The sequence below is a fragment of the Monodon monoceros genome, unplaced genomic scaffold (genome assembly GCF_005190385.1).
Source record: "Monodon monoceros isolate NGI ecotype Baffin Bay Population unplaced genomic scaffold, NGI_Narwhal_1 Super_Scaffold_20, whole genome shotgun sequence".
NCBI classification, from domain to species: Eukaryota; Metazoa; Chordata; class Mammalia; order Artiodactyla; family Monodontidae; genus Monodon; species Monodon monoceros.
This window is the reverse complement of record NW_021703777.1, coordinates 44,567,678-44,592,212: the sequence shown is the minus strand read 5'-3', so window position 1 is coordinate 44,592,212 and position 24,535 is coordinate 44,567,678. Positions and strand designations below refer to the sequence as shown.

The 24,535-nt window shown below is 35.8% G+C and overlaps 1 protein-coding gene across 5 annotated transcripts in view; it reads right to left on the bottom strand.

Annotated features, from left to right (window-relative positions):
* The window catches only part of CNOT6L (CCR4-NOT transcription complex subunit 6 like), a 163,857-nt gene that overhangs the window by 78,062 nt on the left and 61,260 nt on the right, over window positions 1-24,535 (bottom strand). For all 5 annotated transcript variants that reach the window (XR_003795520.1, XM_029234764.1, XM_029234765.1 and 2 more), the window contains exon 5: window positions 9,338-9,427. Coding sequence is in view for 4 of the 5 variants with exons in the window: in XM_029234764.1 (XP_029090597.1) it covers window positions 9,338-9,427 (90 nt within the window). In the remaining variant the exon portion in view is untranslated. The remainder of the gene's footprint in view (window positions 1-9,337; window positions 9,428-24,535) is intronic.

The window sequence follows — 24,535 nt, the reverse complement described above, 5'->3', positions numbered from 1 at the left end:
TGAATTTTCTAACAGGGCTTTCATTTCCTAATTTTACTCTTTCTCTCTTTCATAATGTCAATGCAAAGCAAGAGATTAGAGCTACATTATACAGAAAAAAGGAAGGCACTGGTTAAACATTAACTGCTCAGATATGATTGTCAATACTATGGAACTAAATGTTACCAAACTATCAGATGAAAGAAAATTCCTAAATTAAGATTTAACTTCCTCTTTTTCTTCTCCCTTTTAAACACATTTGCAGTTACAGAACAATTTGATTAGAGTTTACAGATTTACCCAGGGAATCAGTGGATAAGAAATCTATTCCTTTAAAACAAAAACACTCCATCATCATCCAGCCATAGAAATTTTGACCACAGTATCCAAGACCTTTAAAAAAGTTTCACTTTACTAATCATTTTGATGTTCTGAAGTCTACCTAAAGGATGCCTGTTTTAGCAGCCATGCTTTTCACAAAGTGAAATGAACGTTATTTTGCACAGTCCATATGAAGGTCATCATAAGATGACAAACAAACCATCCAGCTGGTTCAACACACTGAATCCTGGAAAATAATCATGCCTGCTAGGAGTGCCATGCCAGAATCTTGGCAACTATCTCAAAAAATGGAAAGCTCATTATGTAAATATAATGAAGAGTAAACAAGGAACTTTTTAGCTGCTGGGATCCTTATTAGCAAATAGTTAAACATTCAGAAAGCACAAAAGATATCAAAATAAGACAAGTAAGGTGATGTCAACATTGTGACGCTTCCCATATCTTAACTGATACAGCACAATATATCAGTGTAAGTAAAACGTATAATATTCCCCAACAACAACCAAAGAACAAAAACATAGGAAAAGATACTCTATCTCACCAGTAACCAGGAAACATTAAAAAATGAGATAGCATGTCTTTATCCAAGTTGACAAAAAAAAAATTTTAAGTTTACTAACATCAGGGTTGGTGAAGGGGATAAGAAACAGATACTTGCATGTACAACTGGTGGGAATACAAATTGGTACAGCTCTCTGGGAAGACAAACTGGCATCATCTTTTAAAATTTAAAACATTCATGTCCCTGTGACCCAGCAATTCTATTTCTTGGGATCAGCCCTATCTGCTTAAAGCAGCATTCAAATAGATATTCATTATGCCACTGTTTGTAACAGCAAAAGCAATGGTAAATGGTTATTATCCATTTCACAGAAGTCTATGCTACAGTTTAAAAGAAAAAACATACATGTGTGCTAAAGTGGAAAGGTATATAAGAAATACTGTTGAGTGAGAAAAAAGTAGAAAAATATATATGATACATTTTAATTAAATAATAAGATACATTATAATAATAGGATATATTTTATTAGAAAAAAATTTAAAACACACATGCAAAGTAATACCATAAAACTTCTACTGGCATAATTTTTATATGTAATGTCTATAGACATGCCTACAAGGATACACACCCAACTTACAAGTGTGTTTACTTACACGGAAGGGACTGGAATTAAAGGTAGTGGTCAAAGGAAAATCTAGTCTTAACCGGAATTTAAGTATTTATTACAAGGAGAATAATATATTCATGTGTGGCACATACTTAAAATTGACTTTTTTCAAGATAAAATTGCATAGCCGATGATATGACAAAGGAGAGGAATACAGAGTTATATGGGCCAACTATCAAATCAGATAAAGACTGTTTAATAGATAAATCTATATGGTCCTAGACACAGCACAAGGATTTGGATCAAAATTGAAGATAAGTCTATTCTCATTATGAAGAGAAGAACAGCAGTTGACATCTTAATACGTCTTTCAGCATCATACCCATAACGTGATAAAAACAATTCTCCCATTTTTATCTCCCACACATGCCACACTAAGTGCGAGACAGCCCTGAAGCCACCAGGAATAGACCCAGGGTGGTGAGGCATGCAACCAAAGTTCTGATTTCCCACACCTCCCAGTGGCTGGCAGCACTGGGCCTGGTCTCCCCACAGAGAGGGTGCCAGCTGAGCCTGGGAGGACCAACAGAACCCACATGCTAAACCTAAATTGGCTGCCTGCTATTGAGGTTTTTAAAAGGTCATGGATCTCCTAACAGAATATTCAAACTATCCAGGGCACAACTGAAAATCACTGGTCATACCAAAGACCAGGAAAATCACAACTTAAGTGAGAAAAGACTACCAACAGACAACAACACAGAGATGATTCCGATGTTGAAATTATCTGACAGAAATTTTAGAGCAGCTATCATAGAGCTGCTATGAAAAGTAATTACAAATTCTCTTGAAAACTGAAAAAACAGAAAACCCAAGGAAAGAAGTGGAAGGGCACAATAATAATGATAACCAAAGATAAAATGATTGAATTTGAGAACACATCAAGAGAATTTACTCAATAGGAACAATAAAAAGAAAACTGAAAAACAAAAATGAACAGAGCTTGAGAAACCTGTGGGACTATAACAGAAGATCTAAGATTCATATCATCAGAGTTCAGAAAGAGAATGCAGACTTAAAAGTATTCTAAGAGATAATGACTAAAAACTCTCAAATTTAATAAAAACATAAATCTACAAGTTTAAGAAGATGTGCAAACTTCAAACAATAAAACCAAAGTAAGCCACACCAAACCACATCATAATGAAACTGCTAAAAATTAAAGACAAAAACCTCAGAGAAATGACACATTACCTAAAGGGGAACAGTAAGTTTCTTTTCTAAAACCATGGTGCCAGAGGAAGTGATAAAGTGCTAAAAGAAAAGAACTGTCAACCACAAATTCTGTATCCAGCAGAACTTTCCTTCATAAATCAAGGAAAAATAAAGATGTTATCAAAGGAAAACTACAAGATTTTGTTGCTAGCAGACCAGCCCTTATAGAATGACTAGAGGAAGCTCTCTAAACAGAAAGAACGTAACAGAAGAAATGGAACATCAAAATGGAAGGAACAGAGAATGACTAATACTAAGGGTAAATATAACAGATTAACCTTCTCCGCATAAGCTTCTTAAATCGTATCTGACGGCTGAAACAAAAAATGTAACGCCTGTGTGGTACTTAGTACAGGTAGAGGAAATACTAGGGACAAAAATATTTTAAAAGTGGGGAGGGTGGGGGGCTTCCCTGGTGGCGCAGTGGTTGAGAATCTGCCTGCCAATGCAGGGGACACGGGTTCGAGCCCTGGTCTGGGAGGATCCCACATGCTGCAGAGCAACTGGGCCCGTGAGCCACAATTACTGAGCCTGTGTGTCTGGAGCCTGTGCTCCGCAACAACAGAGGCCGCGATAGTGAGAGGCCCGCACACTGCGATGAAGAGTGGCCCCCGCTTGCCACAACTAGAGAAAGCCCACACACAGAAACGAAGACCCAACACAGCCATAAATAAATAAATAAATAAAAATTTTAAAAATAAAAAAGTGGGGAGGGTGAAGGGACACAAATGGAAGTAGGGCATCAATAATTCACTTAAAGTGATAAGACACCATTATCAATAGACTGTGCTACGTATGTATATTGTGATATCTAAAGTTACGACTAAGAAAACTATACAAGACAATATACTCTAAAACAGCATAAATAAAATAATATGGAATCCTAAAAAAATGTTCAAGTAACCCACAAGAAACCAAGAAAAGATAAATGAAGGAGAAACAAAGGAAACAAACAGAATACAAGTATCAAAATGGGTGATTCAAGTTCTACATATCAATAATTATTTTAAATGTACATGGTCTAATAAATACACAAATTAAATGAGTGGAATCTTGGCAGAGTAGATAAAAATCATGACATATAAGTCAACTGTACACTAATACAAGAAATTCACTTCACATACACATAGTGAAGCTGAATCTAAGAGTACGTAAACATTAAACAAACCAAAAAAAAGCAGAGTGGTTATGTTAACATCAGATAAAGTAGACTTAAGAGCAAAAAAGATACTAGGAACAAGGGAGGTTATTACACAATGATAAACAGATCAATTCATCAAGAAGATGTAGCAATCCTCAATATGTATACATAAACAACACCACTTCAAAATACATGAAGCAAAGACTGACTAAGCTGAAAGGAGAAACAGACAAATCCACAACTATGGTTGGCAATTTTAGCACTATAACATCTGGTAAGACTACTAGACAGAAAGTTACAAAAAATATAGAGGAATTAAATACCACCAGCAACCGGCATGATCTAATTTGCATGTGAAGAATACTCCACCCAACAAACCACAAAATATATACTTTTTTCAAGCACTCAGGGAACATTCACCAAGATAGACAATAAAACAAACCTCAAGAAATTTAAAAGAATTGAAATAATACAAAAGGTTTCCCAACTGGTCCCAAACTGGAATCAAACAAAAAGTTAGTAACAGACAACAGGAAATTAAGTAACATATTTCTAAATAATCCATGAGTCAAAGAGGAAGACTCAGAGGAAATTTTTTTTAAAATACACTGGACAGAATGAAAATGAAAATACAACATATCAAAATGTATGGAATACAGCTAAAGTAGTTCTGAGAGGGAAATTATAGTGTATAGTGCTACATTCTTACACTGAAAATGAGAAAAGATTTCAAATCGACAATCTAAGTTGTTACTTCAAACAAGAAAAAGAAAATAAACCCGAAGTAAGAAGACGGAAGAAACTACTAAGATATAGGGATACAAAAAAGTTTAACATAGAAAAAACAGAAAAAAGATATACAGTGCCAATTCTAACCAAAATAGAACTCATGCAGCTATATTTTTTCATGTAGCTATATTAATATGAAAGTAATAAGAATAGCATAATGATAAAAGCTTCAAATAACCAGAAAGATGAAACACATGAAAATATATCCTCAATATATATAATTAAAAGTTGTAAGAACTACAAGAAGAAATAAACAAATCTGTAATCAAAGTGGGATATTTTAACATAGCTCTATTAGTAATGAATAAAAACAAAGTAATCACTAAGTATATATAACACATTCAAATTAGCAAACTTTAATATACATAGGATGCTGTACCAAACAACTATAGAATTCACATTCTTTTAAAGTACATATTTAACATTTATAAAAAGTAATTAAGCATGAGCTGGCTAATATATAACATATTTTTAGAATTTAAATCAGAGTATGTTCCTTGACCACAATGGAATTAAGCTAGGAATCAATGACAAAGAAAACTAGAAAAACTCCCCTAAAAATAAAAAAAATAAACTTCTAAATGACTCATCAGTCAAAGAAGAAATGAGTGCTTGGAGAAATATGCTGAACTGAATGATAATGAAAATTATACAAATTAAAACTTGAAGGATACAGCTAAAAATCATGTTTAGAGGGAGATTTATTAATGAACACATCAGAGGAAAAAAATGTCTAAAAGTGAAAGATTTAGGTGTTATAAGAAGTTAGAAAGAAAACAGCAAATGAAACCCAAAGAAAGCAGAAAGAAAAAATAAAGATAAGAAATTACTGATAGTGGAAAAAAAAGTATGATAGAGATGACCAAAAAAGCTAAAAATTTGTTCTTTTCTTCAAAGAAACTATTGATAAATCCCTGGACAAGACTATTCATGAAATAAATAGAGGCAACACAAACAACTAGTATCTGGAATGGAAAAGAGACATCACAATACATTAAATGGACATTAAAACCTCATAAAAAGATATTCTGAACAACTGTATGCCAGTAAATTTGAAAAATTAGATAAAATATTCAAATTACCAAAAAAAAACTTTCAGAAACTGATAAAAAGAGAAATGGAAAATCAGACAAGTATTATAGTTATTAAAGAAATTAAATCAGTAATTGAAACTGCCTACAAAGGAACCCCAGGCTCAGATGTATTCTACCAAATATTTAAGAAAGAAAGAATACCAATCTTAAATAAACTCTTCTAAAAAACAGAAAATGATAAAATAATCCCCCAAAACTTTAATGAGGCCAACATAACCTTTATATTAAAACTTGACAAGAAAAATTACTGGCCAGTCTCGCTCAAACACACATGCAAAAAATCCTAAGTAAAAGATCAGCAAATAGAAACAGGGATATATAAAAAGAATAATAATATATTACAACTTACTTGGGCTTATTCCAGGAATACAAAGGTGGTAATATGAAAAACCATCAATGCAATTACCAAATTAACAGAATAAAGGACAAAAATTTTATACTCATCTTAATAGAAAAAAAGCATCTGATAAAACTCAACATTTATTCATATTAAAAAATAACAGGGCTTCCCTGGTGGCGCAGTGGTTGAGAGTCCTCCTGCCGATGCAGGGGACACGGGTTCGTGCCCCGGTCCAGGAAGATCCCACATGCCGTGGAGCGGCTGGGCCCGTGAGCCATGGCCGCTGAGCCTGCGCGTCTGGAGCCTGTGCACCACAACGGGAGAGGCCACAGCAGTGAGAGGCCCGCATACCGCAAAAAAATAAAAAAAAAAAAACAGACTCTCTTAGCAAACTAGGAATAGAAGAAAATCCTTAATCTGATTAAACTATCAATATAAAAACTACAGTGAATGGGCTTCCTTGGTGGCGCAGTGGTTGAGAGTCCGCCTGCCGTTGCAGGGGACACGGGTTCGTGCGCTGTTCCGCAAGGATCCCACATGCCGCGGAGCGGCTGGGCCCATGAGCCATGGCCGCTGAGCCTGCATGTCCGGAGCCTGTGCTCCGCAACGGGAGAAGCCACAACAGTGAGAGGCCCACGTACCGCAAAAAAAACCAATCAAACAAAAACTACAGTGAACATCCTACTTAATCATAAATTATTAAAAGCTAATAAATTATGAAATTAAATGATACCCATTATCACCACTTTTAGTTAGCAGTTTACTGGTGGTCTTAGCAAGTGCAATAAAGAAAAAGAATAAAGGATATAAGAATTAGAAAAATAATATTAAAAGTAGAATTTACAGATGATATGCTTGCGTAAATTGACATTAAAATGCATTAGGATTAAAATGAATTGAGCAAAGTGGTTGAATACATATTTAGCAAGGGTTCAGCAAGGTGGGAATACCACGAAGTATACAAAACTCAATTGCACTCCACGAATCAGCAATATCCATTAAGATACTATTTATTTTCAAAAAGACTACAAAAGCATCAAAAAAGTCAATACCTAGAATAAATGTAATAAAAAACGCACAAGACCAATACACAGAAACCTAAAACTAAATAATGAGATAAATTAGAGAAGGCACAATAAATAAAAGAATATTCTACACTGTTAGATTAGAAAACCTAGTGTTGGAAACATGTCAATTCTTTCCAAAGCAATCTACAGTTGACCCTTGAACAATACAGGGGTTAGGGGCCCTGACTCCTGTACAGTCAAAAATTTGCATATAACCTTACAGTCAGCCCTTCATATCCACGGTTCCACATCCACAGATTCAACCAAACGTGGATCCTATAGAGCCTATTTTTGAAAAAAAAAATCTGCATATAAGTGGACCCGTGCAGTTCAAACCTGTGTTGTTCAAGAGTCAACTGTATCCCCAATCAAAATCCCTACACTTGGGTGAGGGGAGAAATTTGAAAAGCTGTTTCTAGCAATTTTAATGAAAATACAAGGCAAAAGAAGCATGGGGCCAAAACTAGCCAAGACTTTATAATCAAATCAAGAGGGAAGACTTACTCTACTGTATCTCAAAACATTTTATAAAACTGCCATAATTAACAACAATGTTATACTGCCATAAAGACTAGAGGAAGAGAACAAAAAAATAGAGAATCTAGAAATACCATAAAAACACTGATGATTCATGACAAAGATGGCACAAAAAAACAGTAATGAAAGGACAGTCTTTTCAATAAATGGCTAAGGGTTAATTTAATACACACATGGAAAAACTGACTCCTGTGTTACACAAACTCAATTCTGGGAAGACTATAGCTCTAAGTGTTGCAAGTAAAAAATGGAGTTTTTAGATACTAACATAGGAGAATACATTCATGAGCTTGAGGTAGAGAAAAATTCTTAAAGAGAACACAAAAGCAGTACCACACTAGAAAGATCAATAAAGCAGAGTATGTTAAATTTTTTCTGTTCATCAAGAGACAAATTAAGAGAGTGGAAAAGCAACAAGAGCACCAGAAAAGGTATTTGCAACATATGTATCAACAAACAGCTTATATCTAAGACACATGAAAAACTCCTTAAAAATTACACACACACACCACACATGCCATATGGCTGGGTCAACAGGCTATATCCATAGAAACAACAGATACTTAATTTTTAAACAAGAAGGAAATAACATACACATGAGGCTATATCCATAGAGACAAGAGATTCTTAATTTTTAAACAAGAAAGAAATAACATACACATGCTTTGTATACAACTTAACAGCCACATATTCTTGCTTTCTTACTAAAAGGACTTCTCTAATAAGTTTGTTATCTCTCTCTCATCAATCAACAAAAAAACTTTTAAGTTACATTAATTTGATTTCACCTTATTGTAAATCTTACGATTTTTTAAAATTTTGTATGTAGGTGGGTGTCTTCTATAATACAATTAAAAAGAGTACAGCCAAAATATTGTGATGATGGCCTCTATTGGGATCTAGATTTCTCTAGCTCTGTTTTAAGATTCTGTATTTTAGAAAGGTATTATTCCAAGAAAAATATCTGAATTTAGTAGCATCTCCATTCTTTTCCATATATTTTCAGTGTTTAAACAAACAAACAAGTTTTAAGTCAAATACTTAATAGCTTTCTTACATTAAAAATTTTTCATTTGGAATACCACTATTTTGATCAGATAAATCTGGTGTTCTTAATTAAAATCTTGCTTTCAAAATTTCCACAGATATGTAGTGAATCAAACAAGTCATTTCATTCATGAAAAATGTGCACAATATGTGGGTTCCAAACATTCTGCATCAAATTCAAACAATTGATAACTATGTATCTTTGTGATTAAGAGCAAGACAATCTTGAGTTCACAGCTCTGGCATTAATCAGCTGTGTACTTAGGTAAATTACTTTATTCTCTGAATCTCAGAATTTGCATCTGTATAATGCCAGTAAAAATTCCTACCTCCTAGATTCCTAAAAAGATTCAATAAGATAATGTAACTAATGATCCTAACATAAAGCACTCAGTACGTGAAAAGATGAATGTCCCACTACCATGGAATATACTAATGCCAGAAACTTCAATCCTACAAGCAGTTATAAAACAATGGTCAGATGCCTCCAATAAAACAATTTTAAAAATAGTAATAACAACAACTAAAAAAAAATGGTCAGAAGCTCTTAAGCAACATGTGATCTATTAGCTAACGGTAATATCTGTAGAGTTTACTGCTTTGTCATTAATATTTACCTGCAAGATTGTCAAGCATGAAGTTCAGTAGCTTTCGGGTTCCATCTGGGTCCTGGTATAAATTGAGAATATCCTGTGATAAAGGATTGCCTAAAGACAAAGAGAAAAATAAAATCTGTAAGAGTTACAATTGGAAGACAAAACAAATATACACTATAAAACAAAATACTAATTTTCTAAAGTGAATTTTACTGTACTTAATCTGTTACATAAATATAAAGAAATCACAGGAACTAAATACTCTTTGTTGAGCAAGTCATAAAGAAAAACTTCAAAAGAATTATTTCTTTCCAGACTTCAGTTTATACTGTATACCTGTAATTTGGGTGTGTCAAAATCATATATATACATACATACATACATACACACACACACACACACACATACACATGTCAATCTTGGTCAGTTCTGAAGTAATATCAAAACTTGGCACCCTTAAGTAACCCATAGGTTCTACATTTATCTTTGAAGATAATACTCTAACTGAAAGAAAAACAGCCTTGTATGAGAAAGAACGAGTGATATAAATGAGGGTCTCCCTAATTAGAATACTTATACTACACATGGAGAAAAGGAAGGTATTTCAAGTGAAAAGAAAACCTATCATTACAAAGATGAGTTAATGAAATGTAGAGGGAAATAAGAATTTTTTTTATGACAGTGATCAGGGGTATCTGAATACTGAGAGTACAGAATTATCAAATTTCAAAAAACAAACTACTGTTAACAGTCTATATATTCTCTTAAGAAATAAAGGCGGTATTTATTAAGACAAGCATGCAAAACTAGTCTAGCAAACAGATTTGAAAAAACAAAAATTGAAGACCTTTCAGAAATGAAGTTTCTAACTATTAAAACAAAATCTTTGGAGGAAGACGGGAAGATGGCGGAAGAGTAAGATGCGGAGATCACCTTCCTCCCCACAGATACACCAGAAATACATCTACACGTGGAACAACTCCTACAGAACACCTACTGAAGGCTGGCAGAAGTCCTCAGACCACCCAAAAGGCAAGAACCCCCCCACGTACCTGGGTAGGGCAAAAGAAAAAAGAATAAACAGAGACAAAAGGATAGGGACGGCACCTGCACCAGTGGGAGGGAGCCGTGAAGGAGGAAAGGTTTCCACACAGTAGAAGACCCTTCGCGGGCGGAGACTGCGGGTGGCGGAGGGGGGAAGCACAGCAACAGGGGTGAGGAGGGCAAAGCAGACAGATTCCCACACAGAGTATCGGTGCCAATCGGCACTCACCAGCCCAGAAAGGCTTGTCTGCTCACCCGACGGGGCGGGTGGGGCTGCGAGCTCAGGCTCAGCCTTCGGTCAGAGCGCAGGGAGAGGACTGGGGTTGGCAGCGTGAACACAGCTGGAAGGGGGTGAGTGCGCCACGGCTGGCCAGGAGGGAGTGCGGGAAAAGTCTAGACCTGCCAAAGAGGCAAGAAACTTTTTTTTCCCTCTTTGTTTCCTGGTGCGTGAGGAGAGGGGATTAAGAGCACTGCTTAAAGGAGTTCCAGAGGCGGGCGCAAGCCGCGGCTAAAAGTGCGGACCCCAGAGACGGTCATGAAACGCTAAGGCTGCTGCTGCCACCACCAAGAAACCTGTGTGCGAGCACAGGTCACTATCCACAGCCCCCTTCCCAGAAACCTGTGCAGCTCGCCACTGCCAGGGTCCTGGGATCCAGCGACAACTTCCCGGGGAGAATGCACGGCACGCCTCAGGCTGGTGCAACGTCACGCTGGCCTCTGCCGCCGCAGGCTCGCCCCGCACTCCGTGCCCCTCCCTCCACCCCCCAACCGGCCTGAGTGAGCCAGAGCCCCCGAAGCAGCTGCTCCTTTAACCCCGTCCTGTCTGAGCGAAGAACAGACGCCCTCTGGCAACCTACACGCAGAGGCGGGTCCAAATCCAAAGCTGAGACCCTGGGAGCTGTGAGAACAAAGAAGAGAAAGGGAAATCTCCCCAGCAGCCTCAGAAGCAGCGGATTAAAGATGCACAATCAACTTTATGTACCCTGCATCTGTGGAATACATGAATAGAAAACGAATCATCCCAAATTAAGGAGATGGGCTTTGAGAGCAAGATTTATGATTTTTTCCCCTTTTCCTCTTTTTGAAAGTGTGTATGTGTATGCTTCTGTGTCAGATTTTGTCTGTATAGCTTTGCTTCCACCATTTGTCCTAGGGTTCTATCTGTGCGTTTTCGTTTTTGAAAAATTTTTTTTTCTTAATAATTATTTTTTATTTTAATAACTTTATTATATTTTATCTTACTTTATTTTATTTTACTTTATCTTCTTTCTTTCCTTCCTTCCCTACTTTAGACAACAAATCATCCCAAATTGAGGAGGTAGACTTTGAGAGCAAGATTTATGATTTTCTCCTTTTCCTCTTTTTGTGAGTGTGTATGTGTATGCTTCTGTGTGAGATTTTGTCCCTATAGCTTTGCTTCCACCATTTGTCCTAGGGCTCTATCCGTCCGTTTTTTTGTTCTCTTTAAATTTTTTTACTTAATAATTATTTTTTATTATACTAACTTTATTATATTTTATCTTACTTTATTTTACTTTATCTTCTTTCTTTCGTTCGTTCTTTTCTTTTCTTTCTTCTACTAATTCTTTCTTTCTACTTTTGCTCCCTTTTATTCTGAGCCGTGTGGATAAAAGGCTCCTGGTGCTACAGCCAGGAGTCAGTGCTGTGCCTCTGAGGTGGGAGAGCCAACTTCAGGACACTGGTCCACAAGAGACCTCCCTGATCCACATAATATGAAACGGCCAAAATCTCCCAGAGATCTCCATCTCAACACCAGAACCCAGCTTCACTCAACGACCAGCAAGCTACAGTGCTGGACAACCTATGGCAAACAACTAACAAGACAGGAACACAACCCCACCCATTAGCAGAGAGGCTGCCTAAAATCATAATAAATCCACAGACACCCCAAAACACACCACCAGACATGGACCTGCCCACCAGAAAGATAAGATCAAGCCTGACCCACCAGCACACAGGCACTAGTCCCCTCCACCAGGAAGCCTACACAACCCACTGAACGAACCTTAGCCACTGGGAACAGACACCAAAAACAACGGGAACTACGAACGTGCAGCCTGCAAAAAGGAGATCCCAAACACAGTAAGTTGAGCAAAATGAGAAGACAGAAAAACACACAGCAGATGAAGGAGCAAGAAAAAAACCCACCAGACCTAACAAGTGAAGAGGAAATAGGCAGTCTACCTGAAAAAGAATTCAGAATAATGATAGTAAAGATGATCCAAAATCTTGAAAATAGAATAGACAAAATGCAAGAAACATTTAACCAGGACCTAGAAGAACTAAAGATGAAACAAACAACAATGAAGAACACAATAAATGAAATTAAAAATACTCTAGATGGGATCAATAGCAGAATAACTGAGGCAGAAGAACGGATAAGTGACCTGGAAGATAAAATAGTGGAAATAACTACTGCAGAGCAGAATAAAGAAAAACGAATGAAAAGAACTGAGGACAGTCTCAGAGACCTCTGGGACAACATTAAACGCATCAACATTCTAATTATAGGGTTTCCAGAAGAAGAAGAGAAAAAGAAAGGGACTGAGAAAATATTTGAAGACATTATAGTTGAAAACTTCCCTAATATGGGAAAGGAAATAGTTAATCAAGTCCAGGAAGCACAGAAAGTCCCATACAGGATCAATCCAAGGAGAAATATGCCAAGACACATATTAATCAAACTGTCAAAAATGAAATACAAAGAAAACATATCAAAGCAGCAAGGGAAAACCAACAAATAACACACAAGGGAATCCCCATAAGGTTAACAGCTGATCTTTCAGCAGAAACTCTGCAAGCCAGAAAGGACTGGAAGGACATATTTAAAGTGATAAAGGAGAAAAACCTGCAACCAAGATTACTCTACTCAGCAAGGATCTCATTCAGATTTGATGGAGAAATTAAAACCTTTACAGACAAGCAAAAGGTGAGAGAGTTCAGCACCACCAAACCAGCTTTACAACAAATGCTAAAGGAACTTCTCTAGGCAAGAAACACAAAAGAAGGAAAAGACCTACAATAACGAACCCAAAACAATTAAGAAAATGGGAACAGGAACACACATATCGATAATTACCTTAAATGTAAATGGACTAAATGCTCCCACCAAAAGACACAGATTGGCTGAATGGATACAAAAACAAGACCCATATATATGCTGTCTACAAGAGACCCACTTCAGACCTGGAGACACATACAGACTGAAAGTAAGGGAATGGAAAAAGATATTCCATGCAAATGGAAACCAAAAGAAAGCTGGAGTAGCAATTCTCATATCAGACAAATAGACTTTAAAATAAAGACTATTAGAAGAGACAAAGAAGGACACTACATAATGATCAAGGGATCGATACAAGAAGAAGATATAACAATTGTAAATATTTATGCACCCAACATAGGAGCACCTCAATACATAAGGCAAATACTAAAAGCCATAAAGGGGAAAATCAACAGTAACACATTCATAGTAGGGGACTTTAACACCCCACTTTCACCAATGGACAGATCATCCAAATGACAATAAATAAAGAAACACAAGCTTTACATGATACATTAAACAAGATGGACTTAATTGATATTTACAGGAAATTCCATCCAAAAACAACAGAATACACTTTCTTCTCAAGTGCTCATGGAACATTCTCCAGGATAGATCATATCTTGGGTCACAAATCAAGCCTTGGTAAATTTAAGAAAATTGAAATTGTATCAAGTATCTTTTCCGACCACAACACTATGAGACTAGATATCAATTACAGGAAAATATCTGTAAAAAATACAAACACATGGAGGCTAAACAATACACTACTTAATAACGAAGTGATCACTGAAGAAATCAAAGAGGAAATCAAAAAATACCTAGAAACAAATGACAATGCAGACACGACAACCCAAAATCTATGGGATGCAGCAAAAGCAGTTCTGAGAGGGAAGTTTATAGCAATACAATCCTACCTTAAGAAACAGGAAACATCTCGAATAAACAACCTAACATTGCACCTAAAGCAATTAGAGAAAGAAGAACCAAAAAAACCCAAAGTTAGCAGAAGGAAAGAAATCATAAAGATCAGATCAGAAATAAATGAAAAAGAAATGAAGGAAATGATAGCAAAGATCAATATAACTAAAAGCTGGTTCTTTGAGAAGATAAACAAAATTTATAAACTATTAGCCAGACTCATGAAAAAAAGGAAGACTCAAATCAACAGAATTAGAAATGAAAAAGGAGAAGTAACAACTGACACTGCAGAGATACAAAGGATAATAAGAGATTACTACAAGCAACTCTTTGCCAATAAAATGGACAACCTGGAAGAAATGGACAAATTCTTAGAAATGCACAACCTGCCAAGACTGAATCACGAAGAAATAGAAAATATGAACAGACCAATCACAAGCACTGAAATTGAAACTGTGATTAAAAATCTTCCAACAAACAAAAGCCCAAGACCAGATGGCTTCACAGGCGAATTCTATCAAATATTTAGAGAAGAGCTAAAACCTATCCTTCTCAAACTCTTCCAAAATATAGCAGATGGAGGGACACTCCCAAACTCATTCTACGAGGCCACCATCACCTTGATTCCAAAACCAGGCAAGGATGTCACAAAGAAAGAAAACTACAGGCCAATATCATTGACGAACATACATGCAAAAATCCTCAACAAAATACTAGCAAACAGAATCCAACAGCACATTAAAAGGATCATGATCAACTGGGGTTTATTCCAGGAATGCAAGGATTCTTCAATATACTCAAATCAATCAACGTGATACACCATATTAACAAGTTGAAGGAGAAAAACCATATGATCATCTCAATAGATGCAGAGAAAGCTTTTGACAAAATTCAACACACATTTATGATAAAAACCCTACAGAAAGTAGGCATAGAGGGAACTTTCCTCAACATAATAAAGGCCATATATGACAAACCCACAACCAACATCGCCCTCAATGGTGAAAAACTGAAACCATTTCCACTAAGATCAGGAACAAGACAAGGTTGCCCACTCTCACCACTATTATTCAACATAGTTTTGGAAGTTTTAGCCCCAGCAATCACAGAAGAAAAGGAAATAAAAGGAATCCAAATTGGAAAAGAAGAAGTAAAGCTGTCACTGTTTGCAGATGACATGATACTATACATAGAGAATCCTAAAGATGCTATCAGAAAACTACTAGAGCTAATTAATGAATTTGGTAAAGTTGCAAGATACAAAATTAATGCACAGAAATCTCTTGCATTCCTATACACTAATGATGAAATATCTGACAGTGAAATTAAGGAAACACTCCCATTTACTACTGCAACAAAAAGAATAAAATACTTACGAAAAAACCTACCTAGAGAGGCAAAAGACGTGTGTGTATGCAGAAAACTATAAGACAGTGATGAAAGAAATTAAAGGTGATAACGAACAGTTGGAGAGATATACCATGTTCTTGGATTGGAAGAATCAACATTGTGAAAATGACTATACTACCCAAAGCAATCTACAGATTCAGTGCAATCCCTATCAAACTACCAATGGCATTTTCCACAGAACTAGAACAAAAAATTTCACAATTCGTATGGAAACACAAAAGATCCCGAATAGCCAAAGCAATCTTGAGAAAGAAAAATGGAGCTGGAGGAATCAGGCTCCTGGGCTTCAGACTGTACTACAAAGCTACAGTAATCAAGACAGTATGGTACTGGCACAAAAATAGAAAGACAGATCAATGGAACAGGATAGAAAGCCCAGAGATAAACCCATGCACATATGGTCACCTTATTTTTGATAAAGGAGGCAAGAATATACAATGGAAAAAAGACAGCCTCTTCAGTAAGTGGTGCTGGGAAAACTGGACAGCTACATGTAAAAGAATGAAATTAGAACACTCCCTAATACCACATACAAAAATAAACTCAAAATGGATTAAAGACCTAAATGTAAGGCCAGATACTATAGAACTCTTAGTGGAAAACATAGGCAGAACACTCTATGACATAAGTCATAGCAAGATCCTTTTTGACCCACCTCCTAGAGAAATGGAAATAAAAACAAAACTAAACAAATGGGACCTAATGAAACTGCAAAGCTTTTGCAGAGCAAAGGAAACCATAAACAAGACCAAAAGAAAACCCTCAGAATGGGAGAAAATATTTGCAAATGAAGCAACTAAGGATTAATTTCCAAAATTTACAAGCAGCTCATGCAGCTCAATAACAAAAAAACAAACAACCCAATCCAAAAATGGGCAGAAGACCTAAATAGACATCACATGAAAGAATGCTCAACATCATTAATCATGAGAGAAATGCAAATCAAAACTACAAAGAGATCTCATCTCACACCAGTCAGAATGGCCATCATCAAAAAATCTAGAAACAATAAATGCTGGAGAAGGTGTGGAGAAAAGGGAGAACTCTTGCACTGCTGGTGGGAATGTGAATTGGTACAGCCACTATGGAGAACACTATGGAGGTTCCTTAAAAAACTACAAATAGAACTACCATATGACCAAGCAATCCCACTACTGGGCATATACCCTGAGAAAACCATAATTCAAGAAGAGTCATGTACCAAAATGTTCATTGCAGCTCTATTTACAATAGTCCGGAGATGGAAACAACCTAAGTGTCCATCATTGGATGAATGGATAAAGAAGATGTGGCACATATATACAATGGAATATTACTCAGCCATAAAAAGAAACGAAATTGAGCTATTTGTAATGAGGTGGATAGACCTAGAGTCTGTCATACAGAGTGAAGTAAGTCAGAAAGAGAAAGACAAATACCATATACTAACACATATATATGGAATTTAAGAAAAAAAATGTCATTAAGAACCTAGCGGTAAGACAGGAATAAAGACACAGACCTACTAGAGAATGGACTTGAGGATATGGGGAGGGGGAAGGGTAAGCTGTGACAAAGTGAGAGAGAGGCATGGACATATATACACTACCAAACGTAAGGTAGATAGCTAGTGGGAAGCAGCCGCATAGCACAGGGAGATCAGCTCGGTGCTTTGTGACCGCCTGGAGGGGTGGGTTAGGGAGGGTGGGAGGGAGGGAGACTCAAGAGGGAAGAGATATGGGAACATATGTATATGTATAGCTGATTCACTTTGTTATAAAGCAGAAACTAACACACCATTGTAAAGCAATTGTACTCCAATAAAGATGTGAAAAAAAATCTTTAATGCAACACACACCAATCAGAATAGCTAAAATTAAAACGCAATGAGCAACGAAGTGGTTAGAAAGAATGTGAAGTACCTGGAACTCTCAGAAGTTGCTGGTGAAAGTGTAAAATAGTACAACTACAGTGAAAATCTGGTTAGTAGCTTCCAACTGACTTGAAAATGGGAAAAAGAAACTTCCTGGGTTGATGGAAATGTTCTACATCTTGAGTTAGGCAGTTACTTTTGTCAAAATTAGTCAAGCAGCATACTTAAGTATTTGGGTATTTTACTGTATGTAATTATAATTCAATAAAGTACTAGGGGAAAAAAACATGAGTGAGTTAGGCAGTAGATGACATACAGTTGAAAATAAAATAAGTGAACAGGAAAACTATATTCAAAGAAATTACCCAGAATGCATCACTGAGCATCAAGAAAATGTAAAATATGAGACAATAAAAATATGGGAGTTAGAGTAAGAAATCTTAATATACATTGAATTGGAGCTCTAGAAAGAGAGAACAGTACTTTGGTTTCTGGTCTGACATGTAAAGAGACTGGAAGTTGTCACTCCCACCTCCACAACTGAGGTCACAGGGCAAACTGCTGCCCTGAACACAAGCAGGGCCCCACACTTTGCTGCGTTTTACTCCCCGGGGTCCTACTGGGTTCTCACTATAAAGACTGGAGAAAACCCCCCCTGTGCTTCTGTTAGGGGAGAGGGAAAGTAATGTTCTCCTTAACCAATTCTGCCCACAAGGGAAACCATTTTACCAGAGTACAACCAAATGGGGTTTTACCAAAGCCTAACCAACCCAATATTTCTCTTATCCCCCTCCAGCCCCCTCTAGTGTGTGGGGAGGGAGGATACCCAACTCAGACTCACCAAAAGACTGAGACCTAATCATAGGACTAGAGGACTCTTCCTCTCCTTCACACTTCATCACATCAATAGAGCTCCTATATAACAGAGGGTTAGAGCTCAAGAACTGCAAGCCTCAGACCCTAGCTAAAGAGTCTCTGGGAAAACCCAAGGATAACAGAGGCGACAAAAACAAGGACATGAGAGGAAATTTTGGACTCTGACACACAGATGGAATAAACAGTAAACACATTCTGACTCCTAGCCAGGAGGAGATTAGAGAGAGAGAAGAAATGAGAGAGGCAATATTCAAAAAGAAAAAGGCTGCAAACTTTCAAAAGCTAACTTTTTAAAAATTGAATAAACTGATACAAGAAGCACAACATATACAAAGAAGTTTACGAAAACTTTCATTTTACGTTGTACTGCAAACTAGAGAATGCCAATGGCAAATACAAGACTTTAAAACCAGATAGGGAAAAAGGATCAATTACTTCTAAATAAAAAAATATGAGAATGCCAATAAAATTCATTAACAACAGAATACAGTACAGTAACAATACAGTAGAATAATATCTCTAAAGAGTTGCAAGATGGTATTTGAGACTTTAATACTCCTCTACCAGGCACCAATATAAAAAGTAGACAGAAAATCAACAAAGATGAAGAATACCCTAACAACACTGTTAAACAACTAACTGATATCTATATAATACTCTACTCAAAAACAGAAAGATATACATTCTTTTCAAATACACATGAATATTCACCAAGAGAGATCATACTTTGGGCCAGGAAACAAACTATAACATATTTAAATGAAATGAAATCACACAAAGCATACTATCCGACCATAACAAAACTAGAAATTGACAACAGACAGACATCTGGAAAATCCCCAAGTACTTTGATACAACTAAATCAGTGTTTAGAGGAAAATTTATAGTATCAAATGCTTATATTAGAAAAATCTAAAATCAGTGACCTAACCTCCATATTAAGAATCTAAAAAATAAAAGAGCAAATACACCCCCGAAGAAACCAAAAGGAAGGAACTAATAAAGAGCCAAAATCTATAAAATCTAAAATAGGAAAACAACAGATTACTACTGAACCGAAAAGATGGTACTTTGAAAGAGACAATAAAATTGACAAACCTCTCTTTGACCAGGACAAAAAGACACAAACTGTAAACATAAAAAATGAAAGATGGAACAGCCCTTGATACATTAAAAGGATAGAGAATATTAAAAAATATTTATGTGCATAAATTCAACAACTTAGAAGAAATGAATAAGTTCCTTCTAAGACAGAAACTACCACACCTCAAAAAGAAATGGATAGAGAACAGCAAAAATGGCAGAGAAGAACTCCAAAATTTTGCCCCTCCACAAAAGCAGTATCAAAACTCAAAAAAGCTAGCAAAAATTGCAGACTCAACTATTTCAGAACTCTGGAAATTAACTAAATGATTACGTCAACCCAGGGGGTATTCATTCAAGAAAAAAAGGACAGTGATTTGTGGAGCTTTAAACCTTCTCCTGGTCCCTCATTGCCAGGGCAGCTTGGCAGCCACTGGAGCAACCAAAACTGAGCTGGAGCACTCTCAAAGCCTCATTCCCAAACACTAGTCATTATCTGACCTGTGTGGTGGTTCCTCTACTCTTGCATAGCGTTAAAAGACTTCTTCCTGGTGGGGAAGGAGGAAACTATCACTGGAAAATGTTTTAAATTTGTAGGTGTCCAAGGTCATGGAAACAGCTGGGGCAAACAACTGACTAACCAAAAAGCTTAAAAGGAAAAACTTGGGAATGAGATGTCAGTACGTGCTCCAAAAAGCTCTGACATACTCCTGGGACTCTAGAAGGTCATATGGACATGGAGGCCTATGCACATGCTTAGGAAAGACCTAAAAATAGCCTAAGCTCTCACCTCTGTCTGACCTTGAGGCTTTGCAATGAAGGAAGTGAAGGACAAGGCGGAGTTATAAACTTCTTGGCTGAGTAATGAAGGTGAGCCCCAAAACACACACCAAGCCACTTGGCCAGGAGTGGGAGACTTACTGGTTACAGGCAGTTAAGGAAATCTCTGTCCAACCATTAGCTGACCATAAACTGAATAAAAAGACTTCAATGGCCACACATGACAAAGCATACAAAATTTATAGAATTAGTTCTGAAAAGTCACTAAAGCAACAAAAACAAATAAAACAAGCAGCAACAACAGACAACCCTGGGAAGGGGAGAGAGTCTAATTCCAAAGTTGCTGCATTATTTTAAATGTCCAGTTCTTAACAAAAAAAAAAAAACCCTATGAAACATACAAAGAAACAAGAGAGTATGTCCCATACAAACGGAGAAGAGCCATCAATAAAAACCGTCCCTAAGAACAATAAAAACTGTACCCAAGGACTTAATAGAAAACACTTTGAAAATCCAGTATTTTAGTATGCTTAAAGAGCTGAAGAAAACCATGTCTAAAGAATTAAAATGAAGTATAAGAATGATATCTCACCAAACAGAGAATATCAAAAAAGAAACCGAAATTATAAAAAGGGACCAAATAGAAATTATAAAACAAAACAAAATCACTAGAAGGGCTCAAGAGCAGTATTGAACAGATAGAAGAAAAGATCTGTGACCCTGAAGAGAGGTTAGTTGAAGTTACACAGCCTGAAGAAAAGAAAAAAGAATGAAGAAAAATTAACAGAGCTCAGAGATCTATCAGACAACAAGTGTACCAACATATGCAAAATGGGAGTCCCAGAAGAGGAGGAGAAAAAAGAACAGGGAAAAAATGGTCAAAAGATCCCAAATTTAATGAAAAGCATTAATAGAAGAAGCTCAATAAACTCCAAGTAAAATAAAATGTAAGTGAGATCTACTCCTGGACAAATTATAATAAAACTGTACAAAGTCAAAGACAGAAAGAGAATTTTGAAAGCTCTAAGACAGAAGTGACTCATGGTATGCAGATCCTCAAAATAAGATTAACAGCTGGTTTCTCATCAGAAACCATGGAGGCCAAAAGGCAGTAGAATAACATATTCAAAGTACTGAAAGGGGAAAAAGGAACAAAAAACAAAAACTATCAACCAAGAATTCTATTTCCAGCAAAAATATCCTTCAAAAATAAAGGGGATAGTAAGACATTACCAAATAAACAAACAGAGTTTCTCACTAGCAGACCAACCCTGCAGGAAATACTAAAGAGATTCCTCTAGCTGAAATGAAAGGACACAGAACAGTAACTTGAATCCATATGAAAAGTCAAGAGTACAAGTAAAGGTACTCTACATAGCACATATAAAAGACAGTATAAATGTAATTTTTGTTTTTCATTTTTTTTCTCCTGATATGAGATAACTGCATACAGCAATAATTATAAATCTATGTCGATGGGCACACAATGTAAAAAGATGATATTTGTAATAACAGCATAAAAGAGAAGTGAATGGAGTTATAGTTACAAAGTTCTTTTATATTATTAAAACTAAATTGCCATTGATCCAAATTAGATTGCTGTAAACTAAGATGTTAATTATAATCCTCAGGGTAACCACTAATAACTCAAAATAACATAGTAAAAGAAACAAGGGAATTAAACTGTACACTGGAAAATATCCATTTAGCACAAGAGAAGGCATTAACTGAGGAACAGTGGAACAAAAAGGACATAACACATACAGAAAACAAATAGCAAAATGACTGACATGAATCCTACTTTATCAGCAAATACATTAAATGTAAGTGGATTAAACTCTGATTAAAAAGCAGAGATTAGCAGAATGAATAATTAAACATGATTCATTATATGCTATCCAGAAGAGAGACACTATAGATCAAAGACATAAATAGATAGAAAGTAAAAGCACAGAAAAAGGTATGACATGCAAACAGCAACCAAAAGAGAGTTGAAGTAGCTACACTAAGACAGAGATAACCTCAATGTCTTATATCAATGAAAGAAACTGAATTAGTAGTTAAAAACTTTTCAACAAAGAAAATTTCAGGCCCATATAGTTTTACTGGAAAATATTACCAATAATATAAGAAAGAAATAATACAAATGGAAATGCTCCAAGAAAATAGAAGTGTTAGTAACACTTTCCAACTCATTTTACGAAGTCAGTAGTACCCTTATCAAGCTAGACAAAAACATTGTAAAAAAAAAATACTACAGAATGCCTTACAATCATAAATGTATAAATCCTCAACAAAATACTAGCAAATTCAGTAATATATTAAAAACAAAATACATTATGGCTAAGTGGTATTTAAAATGGGAATAGAAGGTGAGTTCTAGCTCTTGATAGAAGTCTGATTATTAATGAAAAACCACCAATGTAAATCAGCATATAAACAAAGTAAAGAAGAAAAGTTATGATCATTTCAACAGTTGCAGAGAAAGTATCTGACCAAATTCAACTTGCATCAATGACAAAAATCCTCAGCAAAAGTGAAGAAACAGAAGGAAAATTTATTTAACCTGAAAAAGCATCTACCAAAAAACTTGCAGTTGATACAATTCATGGTGAAAGACTGAACACTTTCTCCCTAAAGTTAAGAACAGGGCAAGGACATGCACTGTCATCACTTCTATTTAATATTGCCCTTGCCAGTGTGATAAGGCAAAAAATAAGGAAAGGAAGAAATGAAAAGGTCTCTATTCACAGATTAAAAGGTTGTAAAAGTTCCTAGAAGTAATAAGTTTACAAATGTTGCAAGGGATAAGGTCAATATACTTTTAAATGAATTGTGTTTTAATTCTATAAAATATCAATGAATAACTGGAAAATTTTAAAGTAGTACCATTTACAATAGCATCAAATATCAAATAAGTAGCAAATCCAGCAACAATATATAAATCTAGCAAAATATTTGCAAGACCTGCATGCTGAAAACTACAAAATATCAAAAAAAAATAAAGAAGACCTGAGTAAATAGAGAGGTACACTGTATTCACAGATTGGAAGACTCAGTATTAAGTCTCAAGATTAACAAATTGATTCTTCCTCCAAACTGATCTACATATTCAATACAATTCAAATAAAAATTCTAGCAGCATATTTTGCAAAAATCATAATCTGATTCTAAAACATATGAAAATGCAAAGCATTTAGAGGTGTCAACACAATTTTGAAAAATAACTACAGAGTTGGAGAACACATACTATGTAATCTCAGGGCTTACCACAAAGCTGCAGCAATTAAACATTTTGGTATTGGCATAGATCAGTGGACAGTTTATATATCTAGCAGTAGACCCACCCACATAAATTTGAGTCTAATGAATTTTGACAAAGTTGCAAGAAAATCCACGTGGAAAGCATAATCTTTTCAACAAATAGTGCTTGGAATGACTGGATGTACATATGCAAAAGAACAAACTTTGTACTATACTTACAAAAATTAACTTAAAACAGACCACAGACCTATACGAAAAACCTAATTATAAAATTTCTAGAAGAAAATCTTCATGTACTTGGATGAAGTAGATACATCTTAGATGTACTTGGGTGAGGTAAATACATCTTCGGTGTATTTGGTAGATACACCAAAGACATAATCCATAGATGAAAACAAATGATAAATGGGACCGCATCAAAATGGAAAATTGCTCTTTAAAAGGCTCTGTAAAGAAAATAAACATACAAGCCACAGACTGGGAGAAAATATCTGCAAAACATACTTTAAAAAGGACTTAAATCCAAAACATATAATAAACTCTCAAAATCTCAGTAATTAGAAAAAAGGCAACTCAATAATAAAACTAGGCAAAAGATGTGAATAAATACTTCCTTCACCAACGAAGACATACAGATGGCAAATAAACACATGAAAAGTATAATTACTCATTAGAGAAATAACAAGCTAAACCAAAATGATATTACATCCTACTAGAATGAAAAATTTTTTTTAAAAATTGATAATACCAAGAAGTACTGACAAGGATGCACAGCCAACTAAAACTCTCTCATATTTTTGGCAGGAATACAAAATGATAAATCCACTACGTTGGATTGTTAGACAAACAGTCTGGCAGTTTCTTATGAAGTCCAACATACACTTACCATACCACCTGGCAGTTCCAGTCCTAGGTATTTACCCAAGTA